General features: G+C 38.3%; 1 protein-coding gene across 4 annotated transcripts in view; it reads right to left on the bottom strand.

Moving 5' to 3' along the window:
• Positions 1-1506: 1506 nt before the first annotated feature.
• The window catches only part of SLC38A4 (solute carrier family 38 member 4), an 84381-nt gene continuing 71064 nt past the window's right edge, over positions 1507-14823 (bottom strand). For 3 of the 4 annotated variants that reach the window (XM_061416363.1, XM_061416364.1, XM_061416362.1), the window contains exons 14-16: positions 7421-7565; positions 5943-6040; positions 1507-3772 (exon numbers count right to left, since the gene is read on the bottom strand). In XM_061416363.1, coding sequence (XP_061272347.1) covers positions 3671-3772; positions 5943-6040; positions 7421-7565 — 345 coding nt within the window. In that variant the 3' untranslated portion in view covers positions 1507-3670. The remainder of the gene's footprint in view (positions 3773-5942; positions 6041-7420; positions 7566-14823) is intronic. The other variant, XM_061416365.1, reaches the window with a different exon arrangement.

Below are 14823 nucleotides of genomic sequence, written 5' to 3'. Positions count from 1 at the left end.
TGACCACTTCCAGTTTGCCTTGATTCATGGACCTGACATTCCAGGTTCCTATGTAATATTGCTCTTGACAGCATCGGACTTTGCTTCTATCACCAGTGACATCCACAACTGGGTGTTGTTTTTGCTTTGACTCCATCCCTTCATTCTTTCTGGAGTTATTTCTCCACTGATCTCCAGTAGCATATTGGGCACCTACCCACCTGGAGAGTTCCTGTTTCAGTGTCCTCTCATTTTGCCTTTTCATACTGTTCATGGGGTTCTCAAGGCAAGAATACTGAGGTGATTTGCCATTCCCTTCTCCAGTGGACCACATTCTGTCAGACCTCTCCACCATGACCCGCCCGTCTTGGGTGGCCCCATACAGCACAGCTTAGTTTCATTGAGTTAGACAAGGCTGTGGTCCTAGTGTGATTAGACTGACTAGTTTTCTGTGATTATGGTTTCTGTGTGTCTGCCTTCTGATGCCCTCTCACAACACCTACTGTCTTACTTGGGTTTCTCTTATCTTGGACGTGGGGAACTAGATTAGCATACATTAAATGAAGCTAAGTACAAGGCAAAAAGATACAATAACAAAAAAGAGAGAAAATTCTTGTACTCTCCAAATTTGAAAATCTAAACAATTATGACAATTAATTGACCATTCCAATTAATCTCATCCTCATTAAGACAGGAATTGCAAAACACATTTAGGAAAATGAGTAAGCATGCCATAGACTGGGAAAATACATTTGCAATCTGACAAAGGACATGTATCCAGAATATATAAAGAATTCTGACAAATACACAATAAAAAGACAACCTAATTTTAAAAATGAGCAAGTGATTTGAACAGACACTTTACAAAAGACAATGTAAATGGTCATTATATGCACGAAAAGTTTCCCACACTAGTCATCAGGGAAATGGAAACGAAAATCATGGTGAGATAATTTTCCACACCTACTTGAAGGGCAGCAAAGTACAAAAGACAATGTCAACTGCTGGCAGGGATGTGGAGCAACTAGAACTCGTGTATATTAATGGTGAAAATGAAAACGGTAGAACCACTTTGGAGAATGACTTGGAAGTTTCTTAGAAAGTTAAGCATACACTTAGTGTATGACCTGTCAGTCCCACTACAAGTTCATTTCTACCCAGTTCTCAGCACTCCCATGTTGCTTTCCCTTCTCCCAAATATTTCAGATCTTTAACTATTTTCATCCTTCTTCTATTCCCTCTTTTTCCATCCCAGATGAATTCTTCATTAATTCACCATTAAGAGAGTCATTTCTTCCACATTCATTCTAGGATGATACAAAAAAAGCATGATTTCAAATTAGCTGTGTATTTTGCCAGAATAAGATGGCAACTATTTTCTGAAAGCTATAAATATTAGTTTTATGTCACAGTAACAATAAAAATGGAACATATACCAATATAAAAGAGACAATATTAAGATTTAAAACATGTTTTCACTTATAAATAATATTTTTCATGCCTTCAACAATAGAAAATTACATCATAGTCATTTGAAAAATTCATTTATTATATACCAATATACACTTTCTGTAATAAAAAAAAAAGCCTCCCAATATATTGAACCATCCTGTAAATGAAATAAGAAAATAAAATTTTAATCTGTTTATAAATGGGGCTAAATTAACCAGTACAATATACCATATGTATGCCTGTCCTGCAGTCTATGTGAACTCTAATCCTGAAAATGGCCATGAGGAAAAAACGACGCTTTATTATTTGGCACTGTAGTATTGCTCTTGAATATTTATATAATTTTACATGTTGATACTTTCAAGTGAGTCATTTCAAATGTAAAGCATTTAAAATATATACAGATGTTACAGCTTTTCAGTTTTTTGGATCAATCCATTGTATTTACATTTAAATACATTCAGATCAAACATTTTTAACACTCAGAAGGCACCTCTTTTCCATTTTCTATTTTGATACTCTCTTTAGATGAATTGAAAATAGAAATATATCTTAAAAATGCTATTTGGTAAATAATAGTAAGTGAGAAGTCGTGATAGTTTCTAGTAATGCTCAATTTCCCTAATAAAGTGCACCATTTTACAATATTATGCCTCTAGAGAATAATACATAAAACAAATATATATTTAAGTAAGGCACATTCCAGCAAAAACTATTGAAATATGATTTAATATTATCATACTAACATAACACCTGTATTTCATACTAGGCTATACCAAAATATACAACAAATGTGCTTGCTACTGATTGAGAAAAAAAGGAGCAAATCTAGAAATTCTAGGCAATGAGTACTAATTTTTAAATCCATTTCATGTAACTGTGTTGTAAAAGTGAGCGAGAATAGTAATTTGCATCTCTTTGTAGTGTTAGCACTTTTGTTTTTATAGACAATAGCTCAAGACTGTATTAAATGGCAAATCAATGTTAGCAAACACCTATTCAAGCTAAAATGAACTAAATCCTATTTTAGACCTGCTAAATTAAAAGAACTACCTTAGTATTGATAATTATTTGCAAATAGGACACTCATTTTCTTGTAGATGATTATGGTAATATTGTAAACACTGAAGAAGAGCATTACCAAACTATTGAATATATCACTCAGGTTTCAAATTTAACATATGCCCAATAGACAGATACATACATGGGGATTTTTGAGCCTATCAACTCAATTCCCTACCCCAACCCCCCATAACATAAATGTTTGACTGTGAAGAGAGAAAACTACACATGTAAAAAATAAAAATCAAATGTACCATACATTAAAACTCTGATAACCACAGAATAAGATTATATACATAAACATAAAGCAATCACAGTTTCCTGCACTGAATGTTTATCAAATAAAAACGTATTAAACAATACTGGGTAGTGTAGCTCCACATGAATAGTGGTATTCTAAAAATTCTGAATGAAAATGGAAGACGAGAGGGAGGGCATTGTTCAGTGACAAAAGTATGACAAGAGGACTGCGAATAACATTAATAAATGCTTCCAGAACACTCAGTATAGCAATAAGCATTGTTTTGCTGGTGCTCTATAATTTCAGTAAAGCCCCTCTCTATGTTTCATAAGATGTTTTAACATTTACAGAAGAATGATTGAATGAAGAAGTCATTAATTTAATGTCACAAGTGGGATGGGCAAAATTTTTTGTTAGTGTTGAGCATAAAATGCTCCAGCCTAGTGTCTGATCACTCATGTAACTTGTAGAGACAGTTCACAATACATGTCTTTAAATAGACCTGGAGTATTTGGTGCAAGATTGAGGGAAGGCATTAAGTGGTGATAGCTTTGCCATCAGGGCATTTTTGCTTGATGTTCTGAGAATACAGAAATTTGGTACTTTTGCGGGGAGAGGGAAAAGAGTATTATCTGATGATCATTACATGCAGCTACTCTTATTCTGCATACGCAAAAGCAAAAATACATCATCACACACTGCTCTAGTAAAACCTGGGTGGAAATGTGCACCACAGATTTTAAACATATAAATAGCCATTTGTGACAAAAATGATGATTTTCTCTTCTGTAGGTGCTTGGTAATATTGCTGGTAAACATCTTTGGAATCTTCCTGTTACTTCCTATGAATAACATTCCAAACAAGATAACTAAAATGTCTTTGGGAGCATAATTGGTAACCATCTCCAACAGGAAAAGATAGTATTTTTCCTTGGGTTAGTGATGCTTGGAATTTGGAGGATCATAAATCCAGTCAATTATAATGAGTGCCATGCTTCCCATCACAAAGATGATGCCAACCACGAGGAAAATTAAAGCCTGTAAGTCAGAAAGAACTTGTTAGGGAACACAGAAATTATACTTCCTTAGTGCAGTTTGCTTTCATAAGCTGTTTACTTAAGACAGCCATTTGATTTGCATATTGAATTGTATTATTCTTATAGCTGCCCATGCCTAGCAGTTAACCAATTTAGAACCCTACCTCAGGAAAGAGGGAAAGAATACGATAGTAGAGAGATTTAATCCAAATGTTCAATACAGAAAAATGGTTAATTGATTTGGTACATAAAATAATGGAATACCCTGTAATCCTTACAAACCAAGTAATAGAAAAAGATTAAATGACTTACGGAGGGCTCACAATCTTTTAGGTGAAAAGGGGCAGGTTATAAAAGAGTAGCATGTATGATATGATTAAATTTTTTTAAAAGCAAACAAAACAGAGCCTAGTGGCACTAGTGGTAAAGAACCCCTGCCAATGCAGGAGACATAATATGAAATGCAGGTCTGATCCCTGGGTCGAGGAGATCCCCTGGAGCGGGGCATGGCAACCTACTGCAGTGTTCCTGCCTAGAGAATCCCCAGAGGACAGAGGAGCGTGGCGGGCTACAGTCCATGGGGTCACAAAGAGTCGGACATGACTGAAGAGGCCTGAGCACACACACAATATAATGTGCATTGCATATTTCTTGAAAAAAAAAAGCCTCAAGGTATATGTGTGTGTATTAATACGTAATTACATATACATATACTAGTTTTTCCAGTAGTCATGTATGGATGTGAGAGTTGGACTATAAATTCTTCTTCTGAGTGCAGAAGAATTGATGCTTTTGGAACTGTGGTGTTGGAGAAGACTCTTGAGAGTCCCTTGGACTGCAAGGAGATCCAACCAGTCCATTCTAAAGGAAATCAGTCCTGGGTGTTCATTGGGAGGTCTGTTGTTGAAGCTGAAACTCCAATACTTTGGCCACCTGATGTGAAGAGCTGACTCATTTGATAAGACCCTGAGGCTGGGAAAGATTGAAGGCAGGAGGAGAAGGGAACGACAGAGGATGAGATGGCTGGATGGTATCACTGACTCAATGGACATGAGTTTGGGTAGGCTCTGGGAGTTGGTGTTGGACAGGGAGGCCTGGTGTGCTGCAGCTCATGGGGTCGCAAAGAGTCGGAAACGACGGAGCGACTGAACTGAACTGAACTGAACATATACATATATGCCTATACTTGTAATATACCTGTAATTACATAAACATATAAATATTTCACAAATTTAACACTAAAAGGGGCCTTATAGACTACCACATAGACTTCCTAATTCTACATAAAAAGAAACAGCAACTGAAATCTTTTTTCACTAAGAAGGATCTAGGATATAATTTTACTCACTTTTATATCCAGTCAAACTGAAAAAGTGATTTACCAAGGTCACAGTGCTATAAAAGTCAAAGCAGAATGGACTACAAAGAGTGGAAATCTGGGGGCAAGATGATGGGAGGAGCTTTTGATACCAAACTTTCCTAAAGTCCCCAAACCATCCTGAGAGGAGAATGACTCACAGGCAAAATTCAGGGTCAGTCAGTCAGAGGCGCTTTTCAAGGCTTAATACAAGACTTTATTAAGCAGTCATAGATAATATTTAATATTGAATAATTATTTCTAGTATACATTTTTGTAGTACTATTGTGGGAAAGACATATATACTCCCCAGGTTAATAGGACTATAAATTATACGGAAAGAGACTAACTGGACAACAGACGGTTCTGTTCTTAGTCCACAGGGGACAAGGCACTGAGAAGGGAAAAAGAAAAGCAACATTTTTTGGCCTCACCTAGTGACTGTGACCAAAATGTTTATATTTTTTCATAACGCTGCTAAGGAGCCTAATTCCTTCCTGCATATTTTCCTGTGGATAGTGCAACAATAGCTTGGTGGTAGAAACTGTTATAAATGTATGCCTGTGGGCAAACTCCATTAGCATTTGACAGGTAGGAAGGACTTAGCACAAGCTATTTAATATGTGAAGAGAAGAAATCCCAGAATCATCTCAGGGCTAGAAATCTACACCTCTCTTTTTTCCACCAGAGAGTTCCAGCCATCTTCGATTTTCAGTTCTTGTACATCAATTCCGTTTTTGGAACATGTGCATGCATTTCCTGGTTTACTCTAAATAGTGGAAACTTAAAGGGAGAAATTGTAAACCTTACTTACCCCGACCTTTTGGGGTGACCTAAAAGGTTCTTTCTTGACAAGTTTAAGATAGAAAACTGCTGGAAGGATGAAGATCAGCATAGTGGCAGAAGAAGCCCCTGAGGAAAGACACAGGACAAGTCAGTCTTACTCAACAGGCAGAGATGCAAGGGCACACACTCAAAAGAAACCAAGTCTAAAACTACCCTTAGCAAAGCACAAAAAGCACTATAAGCTCATGGTTTGTTGTTCAGTCACTTAGTCATGTCCAACTCTTTGTGACCCCAGGGACTGCAGCACGCCAGGCTTCCCTGTCCTTCACCATTTCCTAGAGTTTACTCAAACTCATGTCCATTGAATGAATGATGCCATCCAACCATCTCATCCTCTCTCGCCCTCTTCTCCTGCCCTCAATCTTTCCCAGCATCAGGGTCTTTTCCAATGAGTTGGCTCTTCGCATCAGGTGGCCGAAGCATTAGCCCATGGATGTTTATTCAAAACAAAATATATTTATAAATAAAATTAAAATGCATCTAACATCATAGCTGCCTAGTAGAGATACATAACACATGATAAACAACAAAAAGGCCGAGTGTTGTAGGTTTAAAGGAAATTAGTAATATAAACACATACTGCTCTGCTAAGTCACTTCAGTCGTGTTCGACTCTGTGCGACCCCATAGACAACAGCTCACCAAGTTCCCCCGTCCCTGGGATTCTCCAGGCAAGAACACTGGAGTGGGTTGCCATTTCCTTCTCCAATGCAAAGTGAAAAGTGAAAGTGAAGTCGCTCAGTCGTGTCCGACTCCTCGACTCCATGGACTACAGCCTACCAGGCTCCTCTGTCCATGGGATTTTCCAGGCAAGAGTACTGGAGTGGGGTGCCATTGAACTCCTCACACACCCTTCTGATCCACTTCTAACTTTTCAAGTTGCTTACATCTGTGTTTTTATATTGTTTTATAAAGTTTTATATTGTACTTAAAATGTGAGTAAACCCTCAAATCAGCAGAATGGAAAATTAAATATATTAATGGGTCACCCAGTTAAAAGAAAAAATATGTTTACAAAGTCAATCTCCTCTTTCTCCAAAGATATCCTTTAATCCTAATCTGATGCTCACAGACCATTTAAGTAGAATCTACCTTCTTTCCTCTTTTTTTTTTTTTTCTTGATGCAGAGTTAAGACCTCAGTCCAAACCCTGGGTTCACTCCAACATGATTTAACTTCTATAGGGCTAAGCTGCATTGTTTGTCAGAAAATGCAGCTAGATTAGATGATCTATAAGGTAGGTTTTAGCACCAACACTTTCTGGTCCTGTCCATCAAGTCCAGTGTCACCTAGGAGGAAGGGATGGTGACCAACTGGAGCCCAGTTGGGCTACTCGGAATTCTAAGAGCCTGAGATGGACTGGGATCCTTGACCTCCCATCACTGGTTCCCTGCTCTCCATTTATGGACAGCTCGAGTTGACTAAATAAAAGCCTTTTGGAAACTTACCTATGAATCCAAAGATGTATTTTATAGTTGGCACAAGGATGACCAAAACATTATTAAGAGCAATAATTATGGCTGCAATCAGGAAATGCCTTATCCAGCTGAATGGTCTTTTGGGAAATAACAGTGTGGTCACTGATGTGCGAATCTGCAACAGGAAAGTTCAAAGGCAAGGTCAGTGCTTTGTGTTGTTTTTTTATTGAAAGTTCAGTTACAATGTTATGTTAGTTTCAAGTACACAGCAAATTGATTCAATTATACATATATATTTTACATATTTATACATGTACATGTATATTACATATATTTATACATATATTATACATATTCAATTATACATATAATTATACATATTTATGTATGACTATATATATTGTCTTTCAGATTCTTTTCCGTTATAGATTATTACAAGATATTGACTGTAGTTTCCTCTGCTACACAGTGGGTCCTTGTTATCTATTTTATATACAGTAGTGTATATATGTTAATCCCAAACACCTAATGTATTTCCCTTCCCACTCCCACTATCACCTTTGGGTCACTGCTTTGTTTTCATCTACTTTTTCAAATATTCTCATCCCTCTAAAGCATTTTCTTTGTTTTTCTTTTCCCCCAGAACAGATCTTGATGCTGATATTTTTCCAAAAATGTAAAAAATTGTGGCAAAGTACAGATAACATAAAATGTATCATCTTAACTATTTTTAAGTCTCTAGTTCAGTGGTATTAGGTGCATTCATATTGTTGTGTAAGTTTGATGCTGATTTTTGATGTTTGGGAGGGAGTCACTTTTCCTTGGTAACCTATCTTGTGCTCACTTTCTCAGTTTTCAGAATTTTTTTCTTTAAAACAATCTCAGTCAGAAAGAGATAAAAGAACAGGTAAATAAGATATATAATTCAGAGACACAGAAAAACCTCTGTTGATTTCTAATTATGTCTCATCAGCCTGGATTAAGTATGAAGGGCAAGCACTGAATTTATTTGCATATGATTGTGAGCAGAACTTTTACCAACCTAGCATCTCTTAAATTCACACTTTAACATTTTTATCACCTGGTATTTTAAGAAACATGATACTTTTTGTGTTTACTTCTTTCTTTCCCACCCGCCTTCCCCGTCCCAGGATAGATTATAAATGCACAAAAGGCAAAGAACAAGACCTAGCAATCTTAACATTCCTCAGAGTTTCTATCTTAGTGTCTCACATGCAGAAGGCACCAATAAATGTTGATGAATTGAACAGAACAAATCTTTCCCCTCCCTTCAGGATTCTTATGAGATTTCAGTCCTATTGCAGCAGCTGAAATAACTAGGTAAAGGGTCAGGGAGGCTCCAATTGTAGCATCGGCTCAAGTTACCCTGATGTAACTGGATGAAAAGATCCTTGTGGGTAGAGGGAGGGAGAGCCTTTTATGTTTGTACAGCTTAACAAAGTTGAAAATATTCTTATCTTTGGAATCTTTTAGGAGACACTTTTGGACTTAGTGGAATTAGTTTATTGGCTTTGTAATAAATGAGCACTTCAGTTAAGCTAGGACTTCTTATTTTTAGAAATGTGGAATTGATTTTCACTTTAAACTTTTGCTTCTGAAGTCTCTTAATAGTGCAAAGATTGGAATTCACTGAAGAGAAAAGTAAAATATATTTTGAAACACACATGCAAATAACAAAAACTTTGAGTTGAATTGCCTCAGTTTCTAATGTAGCATTCTTTTCATGCCAGTCCACCAAAAATTAAAGCTATCTGTTTAGGTTTAAAAAGCAGTTTCATTTCCAGAATGGCAAATCTGTATAGTCTCTGGAAACAGTTTAAGAGTGAGTTTGTAATGGATTTTAAAAATTGGATGAGTGAAAATTACACAACTCTGAAAAGTAGACTGAGGAAAACAAAAGGTTTGACTTTGTTTTTCCTAATAGTTTATTAATTCTACATTATGTCTGACAATTCGTGCTTATTCAATGCTGTCCAAACTTAACACACTTAAAATAAGCTTTCTGTGGTTTTAAGGATTTATTTGTCTGAAAGTGATAAAGTTATAGCATAAACAAGTAGAATACAGGTTATTTTCAGGCAGGGGGTCACATGTTTGTGCTTTTTATTCCTTTGTTGTAATAATGTCTTTAACTGTTTAAGCTAAGTTAGAGACAAGCCTAGAGAAGGTAATGGCACCCCACTCCAGTACTCTTGCCTAGACAATCCCATGGATGGAAGAGCCTGGTAGGCTGCAGTCCATGAGGTCACTAAAAGTTGGACACGACTGAGCGACTTCACTTTCACTTTTCATTTTCATGCATTGGAGAAGGAAATGGCAACCCACTCCAGTGTTCTTGTCTGGAGAATCCCAGGGACAGAGGAACCTGGTAGGAGGCTGTCTATGGGGTCGCAGAGAGTCTGACACGACTGAAGTGACTTAGCAGTAGCAGCAGCAGAGACAAGCCTATGTGTACTGGGTGTCTGAATGTAAATAAATACAGTTTCCTAAGATCTCATGGCTCTCAGAAACATTACAATTTGGCTTAATGATGTAAGAGTACAGAAAGCTTACAGGAATAATGGTTGAAGTAAATGGTGAAAGCTTGTGCTTCAGAATGAACAAGGAATAACAAAATCCCCAAAAGGACTGAAGACGTATAGAGTTGCCCAGTTATTCCTAAAATGTGCGACAGGGCAAAGAGGGAGATGGGAGATTGCTGGTGGTGGTAGATGGTGGAAAAAAATAGAATGAAACTTGCTAGTCGTTCCACATAAGAACACTGCCTTGCGGGGTAAGCCTGGAATCTTGAGGTCCCCAGCAGCTTTACCTATGTCAGGACAGAGGTGACTCTGGCTTATTACTGACTTATCTCAGTGTCCTTTTCTCTACTGACACAAACTGATAAGAACCTGGAAATGTGGGTCAGATACTGTGGGGACACAAGTCCCCCAGAGTGATTCCAGTCACGTTCCATGCAGCTCTAGAGAAAACATTTCCAGATTTAATGTTCCGAACAGGAGCCTATTAGGAGGTACTGTGTTCTAATATGCAGGCCCAATGGGAAAGTGAGAAATGTGGAGGCCAACTGGAAAGGGGGAGACTTCATTCTCAACTCAAAAAGAAAAAAAATCCATTCTATTGCTTAGAAGTGAACCACACTTCACTTTACAGGATTGTGTAGGACAAAGAGTGTAAGAAATACCGATGGTCACTGTGCTATTCCAGACATAGAAACATCTGCCATATTTCTATGCCTACATCCATATTCACTTCAAAAGAGGAAATCTGAAGGCAACATAAGTGAAAAGAATGGTTTTACTAAAATAAAATGAAATAGAAGTAGCTAGAGGATCCGATTGGGGGCAGGAAGAGAGGAAGATGACAGAGGATGAGATGGCTGGATGGCATCACCTACTCGATGGACATGAGTTTGAGTGAACTCCGGAATTTGGTGATGGACAGGGAGGCCTGGCGTGCTGCGATTCATGGGGTCGCAAAGAGTCAGACACGACTGAGCAACTGAACTGACTGAACTGAACAGAGGATCTGAGACATGATCTATCTTTTGTCTTAAAGAGAAAAAGGTGCAGTGAGTAGAATTTGAGTTTTTGCTGAAAATGTCGATTCCATAATAGACAACCCAGCTGCATATCACCTTCTCCAGCTAAGAAAGAAAAAATGTTGAGCAGCTTGTAGAAAAACTAACCTTAATTCTCTTTATTTGTTCAATAAACACTTTGTGCCTTTTCTAAAAAGGAAAATGCTATCTGGAAAAAAGAAAGACAATAAATAGAGAGACAAAAGGAAAACCCAGCCACAACTGACAACAAAACCCTTGTTATCTCTTCTTGGGCTCCTAAGAAAAATGACCAACAGATTTGTTGAAAAATGGAGAACACCAAAAATACCTAAAACTGATAGATTTTAATCCAGATTAAACCTAATCCATTTTAGGTTTTGCTTGTTTTATTATTTATGTGTGGGGATATCAAAACAAAGTAAATAAACTTATTGGTCAAGAGTTTCTTAATTCAAAGAAACTCATCAGAAGAACCATGCTATTTGACTCAGCATGCGACACATGGAAAATTTTGGGTTGAAATTGGAAGAAACAAAGAAATGCAGCACAACCAATTTCTATCATTTTGGGAGAGAAGTGACTAAATGCAGCCTGAATGTATTTGACTAGGGCAAGGAGGCCAAACTCGTTTTTATGTCATCCATCAAAGCATGGAGGCTTGGTTCAGGTAGCCAAGATCCTCACTCAAACTGAAGTTCATGGCAGATGTTGGCAAGGGGGAGAGTCTATGTCTTTTTTGCTAGAAAAGGCAGTTCATACAACTTAAGAAAAGGCAAGCTTCATTTGGAGATCGTCTTCCTTAGCAAATACGTTGACCTCATCCTATGCCGGTCACCGTGCGTACGCCTAACCTCTAGGGGAAAATGTGGACAATTATATAGACCACCTCAATGTAACATTGTAAGGGTGAGGCAGATTTACAAACAAAATGTTTCATAACCGCACAGTTGCACTCATCTCACATGCTAGTAAAGTAATGCTCAAAATTCTCCAAGCCAGGCTTCAGCAATACGTGAACTGTGAACTTCCTGATGTTCATGCTGGTTTTAGAAAAGGCAGAGGAACCAGAGATCATATTGCCAACATCTGCTGGATCATGGAAAAAGCAAAAGAGTTCCAGAAAAACATCTATTTCTGCTTTATTGACTATGCCAAAGCCCTTGACTGTGTGGATCACAATCAACTGTGGAAAATTCTGAAGGAGATGGGAATACCAGACCACCTGACCTGCCTCTTGAGAAATTTGTATGCAGTTCAGGAAGCAACAGTTAGAACTGGACATGGAACAACAGACTGGTTCCAAATAGGAAAAGGAGTACATCAAGGCTGTATATTGTCACCCTGCTTATTTAACTTCTATGCAGAGTACATCATGAGAAATGCTGGGATGGAAGAAGCACAAGCTGGAATCAAGATTGCCAGGAGAAATATCAATAACCTCAGATATGCAGATGACACCACCCTTACGGCAGAAAGTAAAGAGGAAAGTGAAAGTGGAAAGTGAAAAAGTTGGCTTAAAGCTCAACATTCAGAAAACGAAGATCATGGCATCCAGTCCCATCACTTCATGGGAAATATATGGGGAAACAGTGGAAACAGTGTCAGACTTTATTTTTCTGGGCTCCAAAATCACTGCATATGGTGACTGCAGCCATGAAATTAAAAGACACTTCCTCCTTGGAAGGAAAGTTATGACCGACCTAGGTACCATATTCAAAAGCAGAGACATTACTTTGCCAACAAAGGTCCATCTAGTCAAGGCTATGGTTTTTCCTGTGGTCATGTATGGATGTGAGAGTTGGACTGTGAAGAAGGCTGAGTGCCGAAGAATTGATGCTTTTGAACTGTGGTGTTGGAGAAGACTCTTGAGAGTCCCTTGGACTGCAAGGAGATCCAACCAGTCCATTCTGAAGGAGGTCAGCCCTGGGATTACTTTGGAAGGAATAATGCTAAAGCTGAAACTCCAGTACTTTGGCCACCTCATGCGAAGAGTTGACTCATTGGAAAAGACTCTGATGCTGGGAGGGATTGGGGGCAGGAGGAGAAGGGGACGACAGAGGCAGAGGATGAGATGGCTGGATGGCATCACTGACTCGATGGATGTGAGTCTGAGTGAACTCCGGGAGTTGGTGATGGACAGGGAGGCTTGGCGTGCTGCGATTCATGGGGTCGCAAAGAGTCGGACACGACTGAGCGACTGAACTGAATTGAACTGAACTGAATGTTGAATGAAAATACATATTGAAGGATAGCAGTTACTTATGTGTTCTGAAATTTGGTTCTAATGGTCAATTTTGGTTTTAATGGGCATTGGATGGGAAATGCTTCCAGACCACAATGGGAAATACATCTAATGGGAAATATGTTGCCATTCTTGATAGTCAGATTTGTGCCAACGCCTTATTTGTTAAACAGGGGAAGAATTTCTATGGTCAATCTGGATTGTTAATGTCAAAGTGAAATGATCATCATCAAATGAAAGGCTAACTTCTACTTCCCGTAATTATGACTGCAGCCATCAGTGTTACCTGTAAGTAATGCATTAGCTCAACCGTTACCAGCTAGCTGGGTAACCCAACCAAGTCCATTAATCTTCCGAGACCTCGGCTTGAAAGCACCACATTTAGGGCTTATGAATAAAAAATAAAAAACAATGCAGAAGCACATAACAGATTTCTTTTATAAAATGCTTTGATTCAACAATGATATGAGTGCCCACTGTGTGCCAAAATTTAATCAGTAATATCTTTACACACAAAAAGAAGGGTTCCAGATATTCTTTTCTTGGCAATGCTGTCTGCTTGAAAATTTTACCCTATGGTACAGTTTCTAAAGGAGATCAGTCCTGGGATTTCTTTGGAAGGACTGATGCTAAAGCTGAAACTCCAGTACTTTGGCCACCTATTGCAAAGAGCTGACTTATTTGAAAAGACCCTGATGCTGGGAGGGATTGGGGGCAGGAGGAGAAGGGGACGACACAGGATGAGATGGCTGGATGGCATCACCGACTCGATGGATGTGAGTTTGGGTGAACTCCGGGAGTTGGTGATGGACAGGGAGGCCTGGCGTCCTGCAGTTCATGGGGTTGCAAAGAGTCGGACACGACTTCATGACTGAACTGAACTAACAGTTTCTGTCTACAGCTGTCTTCTGCTTTATACCTACAATGGGGCTGATTTTAGGCTAAAGCTGTGTGCATGACATTTGAAATACTTTCAGATAAATGAGAGACAAGACATTATTTAAAAGTAAAGTCTTAGCTGCCGTTGTAATAAAGATCTAATTTCATGCACTCATGAAAAAGGAATGTGCCAACAAATATTTCAGCACACAAGCTGCATTTAAAGTGACCACAGTGTCATTATATGACTAGCCCTCGTGTGTTTGGCCCTGTATGGAACATTCTGTACAAGACAGTGCTGACTACTGTGCTGCTAATTTTCCCCCTAAAATGAATGGTAAATTCAGTGTTTATGAAAGGAAGGAGAGTTGGCAGGAAAGTGCAGACTTGTGTTTCTCCATAGGTAGTGGTTTTAAATTGTAATTCAAGTCTCCACAACCAGCCCTGCTCTATGATCCCCTAACAACTGACCCCAATAGTAAATGCCATGAAGGGACTGTCCCAATACCAGTCTGGCAAGAGGGTATGTGTCAGTCTTAGAAGCATTAAAAAGATATATGATGGATAATATGACTATTTTTTTAAAGGAAATTTGGTTGCAGTGTGTCATTTACTTAACATGAATCTCTTTCTCATTCACCTTCAAGAATCAGATTAAATAGGGTGACTTTTGAATGTTAAGGTAGCATAATAGCACTAGGAGGCAAAAAAATGAAATATCTTCAGAAC

The sequence above is a fragment of the Bos javanicus genome, chromosome 5 (genome assembly GCF_032452875.1).
Source record: "Bos javanicus breed banteng chromosome 5, ARS-OSU_banteng_1.0, whole genome shotgun sequence".
Lineage (NCBI taxonomy): Eukaryota > Metazoa > Chordata > Mammalia > Artiodactyla > Bovidae > Bos > Bos javanicus.
This window is presented reverse-complemented; position numbering and strand designations above follow the sequence as displayed.